This window comes from Rhinatrema bivittatum, chromosome 3, assembly GCF_901001135.1.
Source record: "Rhinatrema bivittatum chromosome 3, aRhiBiv1.1, whole genome shotgun sequence".
Classification (NCBI taxonomy): domain Eukaryota; kingdom Metazoa; phylum Chordata; class Amphibia; order Gymnophiona; family Rhinatrematidae; genus Rhinatrema; species Rhinatrema bivittatum.
The window spans coordinates 588569470-588581676 of record NC_042617.1 but is presented as its reverse complement, the minus strand read 5'-3'; the positions used below and the strand labels follow the sequence as shown (position 1 = coordinate 588581676).

General features: G+C 47.6%; 1 protein-coding gene across 4 annotated transcripts in view; it reads right to left on the bottom strand.

Annotated features, from left to right (window-relative positions):
• SCAF8 (SR-related CTD associated factor 8) overlaps nt 1–12207 on the bottom strand; it is a 686214-nt gene that overhangs the window by 455651 nt on the left and 218356 nt on the right. For all 4 annotated transcript variants that reach the window (XM_029596704.1, XM_029596703.1, XM_029596702.1 and 1 more), the window contains exon 11: nt 8857–8969. In XM_029596704.1, coding sequence (XP_029452564.1) covers nt 8857–8969 — 113 coding nt within the window. The remainder of the gene's footprint in view (nt 1–8856; nt 8970–12207) is intronic.

Sequence of the window (12207 nt, the reverse complement as noted above, 5' to 3'; positions counted from 1 at the left end):
GGGGGGAAATAGACTATGAAAGGAAATTATCAAAACGCCGAAAACACTGACTGGGGACACTGTAGCAAGACACCGAAAGAAACTCTGCTTGTCCTCGGAGAAAAAACATGATTCTCATATACCATGGGAGACAGCAGTTATCTCTGGGGTTTCCAAATTGAGAAAAGGAAGCACCATTTGTAGCTATGGCCCTGGAGCTGCAAAGATATAAACTGCTGAGCTGCTAGGGCTCAGAAGCTGCATGTAGTGGAGGGTCTTATGTGGACTATGCAGACATGGGACTGGCTCTGGACTGGAATATGTGAGTGCCAGAAGGAGGCAGGTATAATTCCAGAAAAAATATTGCCTGGGCTCAGGGAGTGCAGAGCAGGGAAGTGATTCAAGCATGCAGACAAGGGGAATTACAAATTGAAAAGTGAGTGGAGCCTGCCATTGAAGGGAAGCCTAATATGCGGATGACGGGTGGGAATCAGTGAAGGGATAAGGTGAACCAAGCCTGCAGGGGAGGGCAGTTGACTATGGAAAGGTAAGGAGGAACCTGTTGGGGAGAGCAAGGATGGGAAGAGGAACTGGGAGGGTAACAGAGGACAGGTCAGTGGAAAATGGGGAGCACGGCATTCTAAGAGGATGTAGGGAGTGAAGCTGGAACAGGGGAATTAACCCCCTCCTCCAAATATAAAATTCAGAGTATGCCCATGCAGGAGGGTGAGAATTAATAGCAGCGGGAGTTAGGAGGGGAGAGATTAGGAAAATGAGAGAAAAGGGAGCTTAAAAAAGGTGTGGTGGTGATACGAAAGGAAAGAGGTAGAGACTGTGAGGTGGATGGATTTTGGGAGGTGGAGGAGCAGGAGGGAAGAGACTGATGAGAATGAGCTGGGATTGGGGAGAAGAGCATAAGAAAATAAGAACATGCCATACTGGATCAAACCAAGGGTCCATCAAGCCCAGCATCCTGTTTCCAACTTTTGCCATTCCAGGCCATAAGAACCTGGCAAGTACCCAAAAACTAAGTCTATTCCATGCTACTGTTGCTAGTAAATGAAAATTGGTCCTTACCTGCTAATTTTCGCTCCTGTAATACCACAGATCAGTCCCGAAAAGTGGGTTGTGTATCCCTACCAGCAGGTGGAGTCAGAGAATAATGAGAACTTTGGGCACAGCTACATAACGAGAGTGCCACCTGCAGTCACTCAGTATTGACCTGTACCCAAGCCCATGCTAACAGAACTAAATAACGAAGGGTAGCACCCAACCAAATTTCCGGACTACCACTTCGCCACTGGCAAAAACCAGACCGAACTGCTGCTAAAAACTACTCCATGAATCATGTCTGTAAAAAAGGAATTTCAAGAATAAAAAACTTAAGCAGGTTCTGCCAAGAAAGTCTTTCGGGTTCTGAAGAAAGGAGTGGGCCTCTGGACTAATCTGTGGTATTACAGGAGCGAAAATTAGCAGGTAAGAACCAATTTTCATTTCCTAAACATACACAGATCAGTCCAGAAAAGTGGGATGTACCCAAGCCACGCTACATTGGGCGGGAACCCGAAAGGCCCGCACGAAGCACACTCTCCCCAAAGGACGGTTCATCAGAAGCCTTAACGGCCAATCGGTAATGTTTCGTAAAAGTGTGAATAAATGACCACACCACCACCCTACAGATCTTCTGAGGCAACAGTAACTGACACTCTGCCCAGGAGGTAGCCTGAGCCCTAGTAGAATGAGCTCTGAGACCCAAAGGCACCTGACGCCCTCGGGCTATGTATGCCGCGCAAATGGCTTCCTTAATCCACCGAGATATGGTTGCCTTTGAGGCTTTGTCCCCTTTCTTTGGGCCACCAAAGAGAATGAACAAATGATCGGAACGTCTGAAATCATTGGTAACCTCCAGATAACTTGAAAAGCTGAAACCACCTTAGGGACAAAGGACGGAACCGTACGTAATGATACCCGATCGTCGTAAATCCGAAGAAAAGGATCCTGACAAGACAGCGCCTGCAACTCTGAGATCCAATGGGCCGAGCAAATGGCCACCAAAAACACCATTTTCAAAGTCAGATCTTTCAGGGAAACTCCACGAAGAGGCTCGAAAGGAGCGTCACATAGAACTTGCAGGACTAAATTCAAACTCCAATCCGGACACACCGAACAGATGGGAGGGCGCAAATGTTTGACCCCCTTAAGAAACCAAGCAATAACCAGATGCGCTGCCAGCAAACAGCCGTCAAAGTTTCCCCGCAAGGCACCTAGAGCTGCAACTTGTACACAAAGGGAATTGAACGCCAACCCCTTAGCGAGGCCCTGTTGCAGAAAGTCAAGCACCCAAGGAACATGCACCGCTAAAGGGTCGCAGGAACGCTGACGAAAACACGTCTCAAAAAGCTTCCAATCTCTCACATAGGCCATAGAGGTGGCTGGACGTCTCGCCTGTAGGAGGGTGGAAATGACTTGATCTGAATAACCCCTCAAGCATAAATGTTGCCTCTCAAAAGCCGCAAGAGAGAAGCAATCCTCCCGATCCAAAAATATGGACCCCTGACGAAGCAGATGCGTTAGAAGAGCCAGCTGAAGTGGACCCTCTAGAGCCAAGCGTACCAGATCCGCGAACCACGGGCGTGCCAGAATCACCCTTCCCGGGTGCCACTCTAAGCAACGGAGAAGCCGACCTATGAGAAGCCAGGGCGGGAAGGCATACAGAAGAATCCCCGTGGGCCAAGGACACACGAGAGCGTCTATGCCCACCGAGCCCTGTTCTTGGCGATAGCTGAAAAAAACAAACTGTTTTTCCATTCGCCTGTGTTGCCATCAGATCCAGCTGAGGAGTTCCCCATCTGGTGCAAATGAGATTCCATGCCTTGAAAGATAGTTCCCATTCCCCTGGGTCTAGTTGCTGGCGGCTGAGATAATCGGCTTGCACATTCTCTACTCCCACGATCCAAAGACAACGACAAACCTGTTCCGTAGGAAAAAAATCAGCAGAACCAGGGGTCACGATTTGAAGCTCCAGGGAGGAAGATTCAGAACCAATGTCAGGAAGTATTTCTTCACGGAGAGGGTGGTGGACGCCTGGAATGCCCTTCCGGAGGATGTGGTGAAGACCAGAACTGTGAAGGACTTCAAAGGGGCGTGGGATAAACACTGTGGATCCATAAAGTCAAGAGGCCGCCAATGAAGAGTGGGTGACTCGCCAGAATGACAGCTACTGCCTGGAGACAATACCCTTATTCAATAAACATACACATGTTTACTGTGACTCCAACATCGCTCTAAGCTTCAACAGCAAGAGGAAATGTGGAAAAATGGATTTACACTCACAAAGAGGGGAGTAGCTGGCTTGTTACGGCGGTTACTACCCCAAACCAAATAAGCCTGATACTTCACCTTCAATGCATATACAGCATAGTTCTCTGCTTCAACGGCAGGGGAGAAGAAAAAAGGGTTCGCACTCACAAAGCGGGGAGTAGCTGGCTTGTTACGGCGGTTACTACCCCAAACCAAATGTGTCTGATACTTCACTTTCGATGCATATCCAGCATGGCTCTCTGCTTCAACGGCATGGGAGAAGACTGATACATCACGCATTTCCAGCATAGCTCCCTGCTTCAACAGCAGGGGAGAAGAAAAACAACCAATAAGGACTGTATAACATAGTCTGGGTAAAACAAATAAGCATGGGTGTAGCTTGCTTATTGCGGCGGTTACTACCCCTACTACCCCTAACTAATCAAGCTAGATATTTCAATGGTGGGGGTGGAAGGGAAATAGAACCAAAGAGCTAAGAGAAACAGATAAGTATGAGAGAAAAAATGTGTGAAGCTTGCTGGGCAGACTGGATGGGCCGTTTGGTCTTCTTCTGCCGTCATTTCTATGTTTCTATATGTTTCTATGACATGGGATGTGACAATGCCCTCGAGATGGCACTCCGCCCAGGTGAATAGAAGACATGACTCCAGTGCTACGGCGGGACTTCGAGTCCCACCTTGCCGGTTGATGTACGCCACCCGTTGTCGCATTGTCCGAGAAGACTCCCACCATTCTGCCCTGGATCCAGGGAAGAAAGGCCTGCAGGGCCAGACGTTCAGCCCTGGTCTCGAGCCAGTTTATGAACCAGGATATTTCCATCGCCGACCAGAGTCCTTGGGCGGACCTGTCTGCACACACCGCCCCCCCCCCCCCCCCCAACCTGAGAGGCTGGCATCAGTGGAGGTTATCAGCCAATTCGGAGTGTCCAAATCCATCCCCCGTTCCAGATTGCCCAGTGACAGCCACTATGACAGACTGGCTCTGGATTCCAGAAGTAGAGACATTGGTAGATGGAATTGCTCAGACACTGGGCTCCAGCGAGACAAAAGTGCACGCTGTAAAGGTCTTAAGTGAGCGAACGCCCAAGGAATCAAGTCCAAGGTTGAAGCCATGGAGCCCAGGACCTGAAGATGATGCCACACTGTGGATTGTTCCTTCGAAGAAGGGAATGTGTTTGTTTCTGCAACTTCCCTATTCGGTCCGCTGCTAGAAACACTTTGCCCAGCAAGGTATCAAATTGTGCTCAAAGATAAATCAACTGAGTGGGTTCCAAGTGACTTCTGCACGTTGATTACCCAACCTAGGGATCGCAAAGTGAACATCACCATGTGCACCGATCTCTCGCAGTCCTCCCGAGACTTTGCGTGAATCAACCAGTCGTTGATTCCCTCCTTCGTCAGGAGGGAATCAACCACGATTCCCTCCTGACGAAGGAAGGCCGCCACCACCAACATCACCTTGGTGAACATGCGAGGAGCTGTTGCGAGACCAAATGGGAGGGCTCGAAATTGGAAGTGTCATCCCAAGACCTTGAACCGCAGAAACCTCTGGTGATTCAGCCAGATCGGAATGTGTAAATACGCCTCCGTGAGGTCCAGAGAAGCAAGAAACTCCCCTTTTCAAACTGTGGCCATTACTGTCCTAAGGGTTTCCATATGAAAGCGAAGGCAACGGTTCACCTTCTTCAGATGAGGATGGGCTGAAACGTGCCCTCCTTCTTGGGGACCACAAAGCACATGGAGTATCGACCTCGTCACTGTTGAGCCTCCGGAACTGGGACAATAGCTTTGAGCTCGAGAAATCGTTGTAAAGTCACCCGGACCGCCTCTCGCTTGACATTTGAGGCCACTCGGGACTCCACAAAAACCTCCCGGACCGGGTGCGAGAACTCCAGTGCATAGTCGTCTTTGATCACTTCTAAGACCCAGCAGTCTGATGTAATTCTTTCCCATTCTGTGTAAAAGTTGGATAATCTGCCTCCGACAGCTTCGACGATGGAATGGGTGCTCGTGGCTTCATTGGGGGTTTTTATTACTTACTGCACCAAGATGTCCTGAATCTCTTCCAGGCCGGTGACCCCCTCGAAAGGACTGCTGGCGCCCCGAAGCAGGTTTAGAAGCAGGAGGTGCGGAGTATCTATCCACTCGGAAGTGGCGAGAGTCCCGAAACCTAGCTCGAGGAGGGAAGACTTTCTTAGAAGATCTTTTATCTTCCGGCAACCGATTGCCTTTGGATTTGGCAAGCAGCTTTACCAGCTGATCCAGATCCTCCCCAAACAGGAGCTTGTCCTTAAAGGGTAGATTACAAAGCTGGGACTTGGAGGACAAATCCGCCGCCCAATTTCGCAGCCAGAGGAGATGCCGCGCTGACACCAAGGACACCATACCTCTCGTCGAGGTCCTCACCAGATCATATAAAGCATCTGCGATGCCTGCTTCTAGGCGGGTGGACTGTAGAGCCCCACCGTCGCCCGTACCGGCCCCAGCAGCTGACTCCTGGACCCAACATAGACAGGCCCTCTGCATGAGGCTAGCGCAAACCACTGCCCAAAGGCTTAGTGCGGCAACCTCGAATGCTCGCTTCAACTGGATCTCCAGCTTGCGGTCCTGCATATTCTTAAGGGCAGCCGCCCCAGCAACTGGGATAGTGGTCTTGACCGCGGCGTCCACCTTTGGAATCTTCAGTAAATCCAAAACATCAGACGATAATGGGTACAGTTTCGCCATTGCTCTGCCCACCTTCAAGCTGGAATCCGGAGTCTTCCACTCCCGGGTCACTAGTTTGTGAACCTTCTTAGGCAGAGGAAAGGATTATGTGGGACCCCTAATGCCGTCAAGGACTGGATTGACGCCCTCGTTGTCAGACTCTTCTTGAGAAACCTCAAGTCCCAGAACTTCAAGGACCTGGGGAATAAGGGGTCTTAACTCATCCCGCTTGAACAAATGCACCAGGCTGGGGTCATCCCCCTCCACAGGAGGGTCAACAGGCTCATCTGGATCATTAGTATCCACATCGGCCGGACAGGGCTGCGGATCCGTGTCTGCCGTCCCTACTACCCCAGAAGCCAGCGTCGCTCCCAGACCCCGGGATCGGATCTCGCATATCATAGAAACATAGAAATGATGGCAGAAGACGACCAAACGGCCCATCAGTCTGCCCAGCAAGCTTAGCACTTTTTTTTTCCCTCCTACTTATCTGTTACTCTTGGCTCTTAGTAACCTTTTGGTTCTATTTCCCTTCCACCCCCATTAATGTAGAGAGCAGTGTTGGAGCTGCATCTAAGTGAAATATCTAGCTTAGTTAGTTAGGGGTAGTAACCGCCACAATAAGCAAGCTACACCCATGCTTATTTGTTTACCCAGACTATGTAATTCAGTCCTTGTTGGTTGTCTGTATATAGATTCATTTTTCTTCATTCCCCCTGCTGTTGAAGCAGAGTTATGCTGGATATGCATTGAAAGTGAAGTATCAGACTTTCTATCCTGGGGAGAATCCCCTGTGGGGTGAGCCTGATCAAAGAGGCGCTGAAGAGGGTCCGTACCCAGACTTCTTTTCTCGGGTGGGTCCAAATCTGCCCCCAGGAGATCGGGCCGCTTTACCGCCGAGTGTTTCCTTGCCAGGAAAGCCTGGTGCATAAGGAGGACAAATTCTGGGGAAAACCCCTCCGGGTCCCCCTCCCCCACTGGAGAGTCATCTGGGGTGATTATCATCAGTTCCCCCGGTGAGGTCTTCCCTCACCGGGGCTAGAAAAGGCGGAGAATCCTCTTCCCGCGAAGGCGAGACAGACGTTCCCTCCCCAAGGGAGGAGGCAAGAAGCCCTGAAGAGCCCTCTAACCCCGGGGAACACGCTGCGCATAAGGAGGCCTCATCTAACGCCTGGCCGCGTGACCCACACATGCGGCAGGCCTGCAATTCTGTTTTCGGTCCCATCCGCAGCAGCGTGCCGATAGACTGAAGTGAAATAGAAAAGGGCACGAATAAAAAAAAGAAATGCTCGGTGCCGCGACGCGGAGAAAATTTCAGTCTGGCAGGGCCTGAAAAACAAACTTTTCGTGCTGCAGGCTAAGAGACTACCGGCTGAGGAGAAAAAAACCACGCGCAGCCATGCCGCGGGAAAGGAGCCTGTCTATAGTGAAATTGCAAGGCCCCTAGCAGGGAAACAGCGAGTAAACGAGGCACACGGAGAAAAACTCACCCTTGCCCTCAGAAAATGATCCGGAGCCCCGGGAGCTAAGGGGAACACTGCTGACAGCTTCCCCGGCCGGCCTCAAAAGACCCAGTCCCTCCTGCTCCTTACCTCAGCACTGAAGACTGTCAGTCAGCCGCAGTGAAGGCAGATCTTTTTTTTTTTTTTTTAATTAAACTTTACCAAGACACAGAGAAAAGCTGTTGCAGGAGACAAGGGAGCAGCTGTAGCAGAGACGGTGGTGAGTGGCCAGGAGGCCCTGGTCGTCAGACACCGAACTGTGGCGGGCGAAACCCTGACAGGAATGTCCAATTCCCCGGACGCTCGGCTTCTACTGAGGGATGGCCCATGAAGGCGCCTAACACCTCAGGAAGTGACCGTAAACCAAAAAATTAAATTCAAACTAAATAAAAAATATAACTAAAGACTGCAAGGTGTGCATCTGTACTACCGGCTGGAGTCAGAGAAATACTGAGTGACTGCAGGTGGCCCTCTCGTTATGTAGCAGTGCCCAAAGTTCTAATTGTTCTTTGACTCCACCTGCTGGTAGGGATACACAACCCACTTTTCGGACTGATCTGGGTATGTTCAGGAATAGCGGTGGTTATTATCTAAGTCAACTTAATTAATAGCAGGTAATGGACTTCTCCTCCAAGAACTTATCCAATCCCTTTTTAAACACAGCTATACTAACTGCACTAACCACATCCTCTGGCAACAAATTCCAGAGTTTAATTGTGCGTTGAGTGAAAAAGAACTTTCTCCGATTAGTTTTAAATGTGCCCCATGCTAACTTCATGGAGTGTCCCCTAGTCTTTCTATTATCAAAGAGTAAATAACCGATTCACATCTACCCGTTCTAGACCTCTCATGATTTTAAAGACCTCTATCATATCCCCCCCTCAGTCGTCTCTTCTCCAAGCTGAAAAGTCCTAACCTCTTTAGTCTTTCCTCATAGGGGAGCTGTTCCATTTTGGTTGCCCTTCTCTGTACCTTCTCCATCGTAATTATATCTTTTTTGAGATGCGGTGACCAGAATTGTACACAATATTCAAGGTGCGGTCTCACTATGGTTTGACCATGAGTCTCTCTCATTTCCACATTATCTGCTCCTCACTAGTCATTTATATTCAGGCTGATCAGTCATATTCATAACCTGTGTTCTGTTTTTTCTTTTTTGCTGGGGGCCCTGTAATGTGTGTTAGGCACCCCTAATCATTTTCAAAAGCTAGCTACTATGATTCTAAGCATGGGAAATCCTGCCTAAATTATTGGTGTTATATATTAGCAATAATTATTAATAATATAGACACCAATTTCTTCAACTAAAATAGATCTCTTCATATAAGAAACAAGCGATATTACAAAACCTTGATCGGGATCGGGAGTGCGTTCTTGATCTTGAACCAAGTGCCGATTTCTTTTCTTCCTGTTCAAATAGCTCTTCTTCGGTCACATCTTGTCCTTCATCTATTTCCATGTCCTGGATATGAAAATGGCCATATGAAATAAAAACAGCCAACAAGCAAAGCACTTATAACGTGCACATGGAAATCATGTACAGTATATAAAGTCATCCCTTTGATTTAATATTTATGGCTAGACAAAATAAGCTTACTTGAAGTAGCTGCAAACAAAAGTATTCATTAATCCAGGATCCACAAAGAGAACTCCCTCTGAACCACCTATTTTCTGATCAAAACCAGTGTCTAAAATAGTAGTTGCTTTTTACCTTGCTTATTTTTAAATAGCTATGACACAACTGCTTTTAGGTAGATCAAATGAACACCCTGACAGAAAAAAAACTGCAGCCAAGTAAACACAAATTGCCGAAAAAGCAAAATTGCTTATCTTGTAATAAGTGTTATCCTAGGACAGCAGGATGTAGTCCTCACATATGGGGTGACGTCATTGATGGAGCCCTATTGCGGAAAACTTTCTGTCAAAGTTTCTAGAAACACTTGACTGGCACTCTGAGCCCACTGAGTATGCCCAGCATGCCATGATATTCTCAGCCACAGGGGTCTCCCTTCAGTCTCGTATGTAGCAATAAGCTTTAGCAAAAAATAAAATAATAAAACGTATCGGACCAAACTCAGCGGGGTGGTGGGTGGGTTTCGTGAGGACTACATCCTGCTGTCCTGGGATAACACCTATTACAAGGTAATCAATTTTGCTTTATCCCAGGACAAGCAGGATGCTAGTCCTCACATGTGGGTGATTAGCAAGCTATAAGCTGAGTCATTTTGTAGTGAAGCAACATTGCAGTATTGTTGGTAAAAATCAGGCAGCCAAAAATCACAGTAGGTTGGATGTAGAAGGAGTTGGGATTAAACTGGAAACAAGTTCTTTAAGACAGATTGTCCACAGGCTGAATCTTGTCGTCCTTTGTCCAAACAGTAATGAGCTGCAAAGGTGTGAAGAGAACACCATGTTGCTGCTTTACATATGTCAAGAATTGGCACTGAACGATAGTGTGCTACTGAGGTTGACATTGCTCTTACTGAGTGCGCCTTTACTTGCCCTTGGAGAGGAAGGCCTGCTTTTTCATAGCAGAACTCTATACAATCTGCTAGCCAGCTGGAGACAGTGTGTTTGCCCACTGGATTACCCGGTTTGTTTGGATCAAAAGATACAAAGAGTTGAGTGGATTTCCTGTGAACTGCAGTGCGGTCTAAGTAATATTCTAGCGCACGTTTGCAGTCCAAGGTATGTAAGGCCCGTTCCCCTTGGTGAGAATGAGGCCTTGGAAAGAATGTGGGCAAAACTATGGATTGGTTCAAGTGGAATTCCGTAACTACTTTGGGAAGGAATTTTGGATGTGTCCGGAGAACCACTCTGTCATGTAGGAATTTTGTATAGGGTGAGTACGTGACAAGTGCTTGTAACTCACTAACCCTTCTAACCGATGTGATGGCTATTTATTTATTTATTATATTTATTTATTTATTTATTTAAATTAATTTATATACCGGAGGTTCCTGTATAATATACATATCACCCCGGTTCACAAAGAATATATATATATATATATTATATACCGGTGTTCGCTTTTACATATCGCATCGGTTTACATATCATGGCTATGAGGAAGATAGTCTTCCATGTGAAACATTTAGGATCACAGGAAGTCATGGGTTCAAAAGGAGAACGCATGAGCGTTTGGTTGGAACTGACGACTGAGACGATCTGCAACTATTTTGTGGATGCCCGCTAGATAGGTGGCCCAGAGAAATATGGAATGTGTCAAGGCCCAGTCCCAAATGACTTCCTGTGATCCTGTGACCCATTCTGTGATCCTGTGACCCATTCTGTGACAGGTGGTCAAATTGGTGGTTTAAGGTGAGTTAAACCTCTCATAAACCTGCTGACAAGAGGTTGTATGGATATTGGTGCATCTCCCATCTTATTATGGTAAGCTGGGATCGTACTTAAGTGTATTCTTACAGATGAGGTCTGGAAACCAGAGTCTGAAAGATGGCATAAATAGTCTAGTAGAGAAGGTGTGGGGCAGGAGAAAGGGTCAATGTCCTTTTACGTGCACCACAAAGTAAATCTTTTCCATTTCGAAGAATAGTTCTTTCGCGTGGAAGGTTTACGTGAAGCTATAAACACTTGAGAGACATTGTTTGAAAGATTGAGTGGTTGTAAGATCAAGCTTTCAACATCCATGCTGTCAGGGATAGGGATTGAAGGTTGGGATGGCACAACCGACCTTGATCCTGAGTTATGAGATTGGGAGCTACTCCCAGGCGACTTGGTTCTCTGATCGAGAGGTCTAGAAGTATAGGAAACCATACCTGTCGAGGCCAATACGGGGCTATGAGTATCATGGACCCTTTGTCCTGTTGTAGCTTCACTAGAGTTTTGGTTATGAGCGGTATCGGAGGATATGAGTATAGAAGGCCTGAGTTCCAAGCGCGAGCAAAGGCGTCCTTGACTGGCTGGTGTTTCTGGCTGTGCAGAGCACAGAACCTGTCCACTTTGTGATTCAGGTGTGATGCAAAGAGGTCTATTGTTGGTTGTCCCCAACGTTGGAATATCCTGGTCACTACTAAGGGATCCAGGGACCACTCGTTTGGTTGGAACTGACGACTGAGACGATCTGCAACTATTTTGTGGATGCCCGCTAGATAGGTGGCCCAGAGAAATATGGAATGTGTCAAGGCCCAGTCCCAAATTTGTGCGGCTTCTTGACAAAGGAGATACGAACCCGTACCTCGCTTTTTGTTCAGGTACCACATAGCTACTGTATTGTCCGTTTGAATTAGAACAGTCTTGTGTGAAAGGTAGTCCTTGAACGCATGTAGTGCATAACGTATAGCTCGAAGTTCTAAGAAATTGATTTGAAATGTTGCTTCGAGTTTTGTCCAAGTACCCTAGGTTTGGAGATTGTCTATGTGAGCTCCCCAACCTAAGGTGGATGCATCTGTAGTTAGTTATTTGTGGGACTGGTTGTTGGAAGGGTAGGCCCTTGCGCAAGTTGTCTTTGTTGATACACCAAAGGAGAGAAGCACGTAGTTGGTGGGTTACTTGAATTGGAGAAGATAGTGGTTGAATGGCTTGGATCCATTGTGACCTTAATGTCGATTGGGTTATTCTCATGGCCAGTCTTGCCATAGGAGTGACATGAACTGTGGAGGCCATGTGGCCTAGTAAGGTTAGAAACTGATGAGCTGTCGCTTGTTTCTGCGAGTGTATCGAGTTTGCCAATAGGGAGA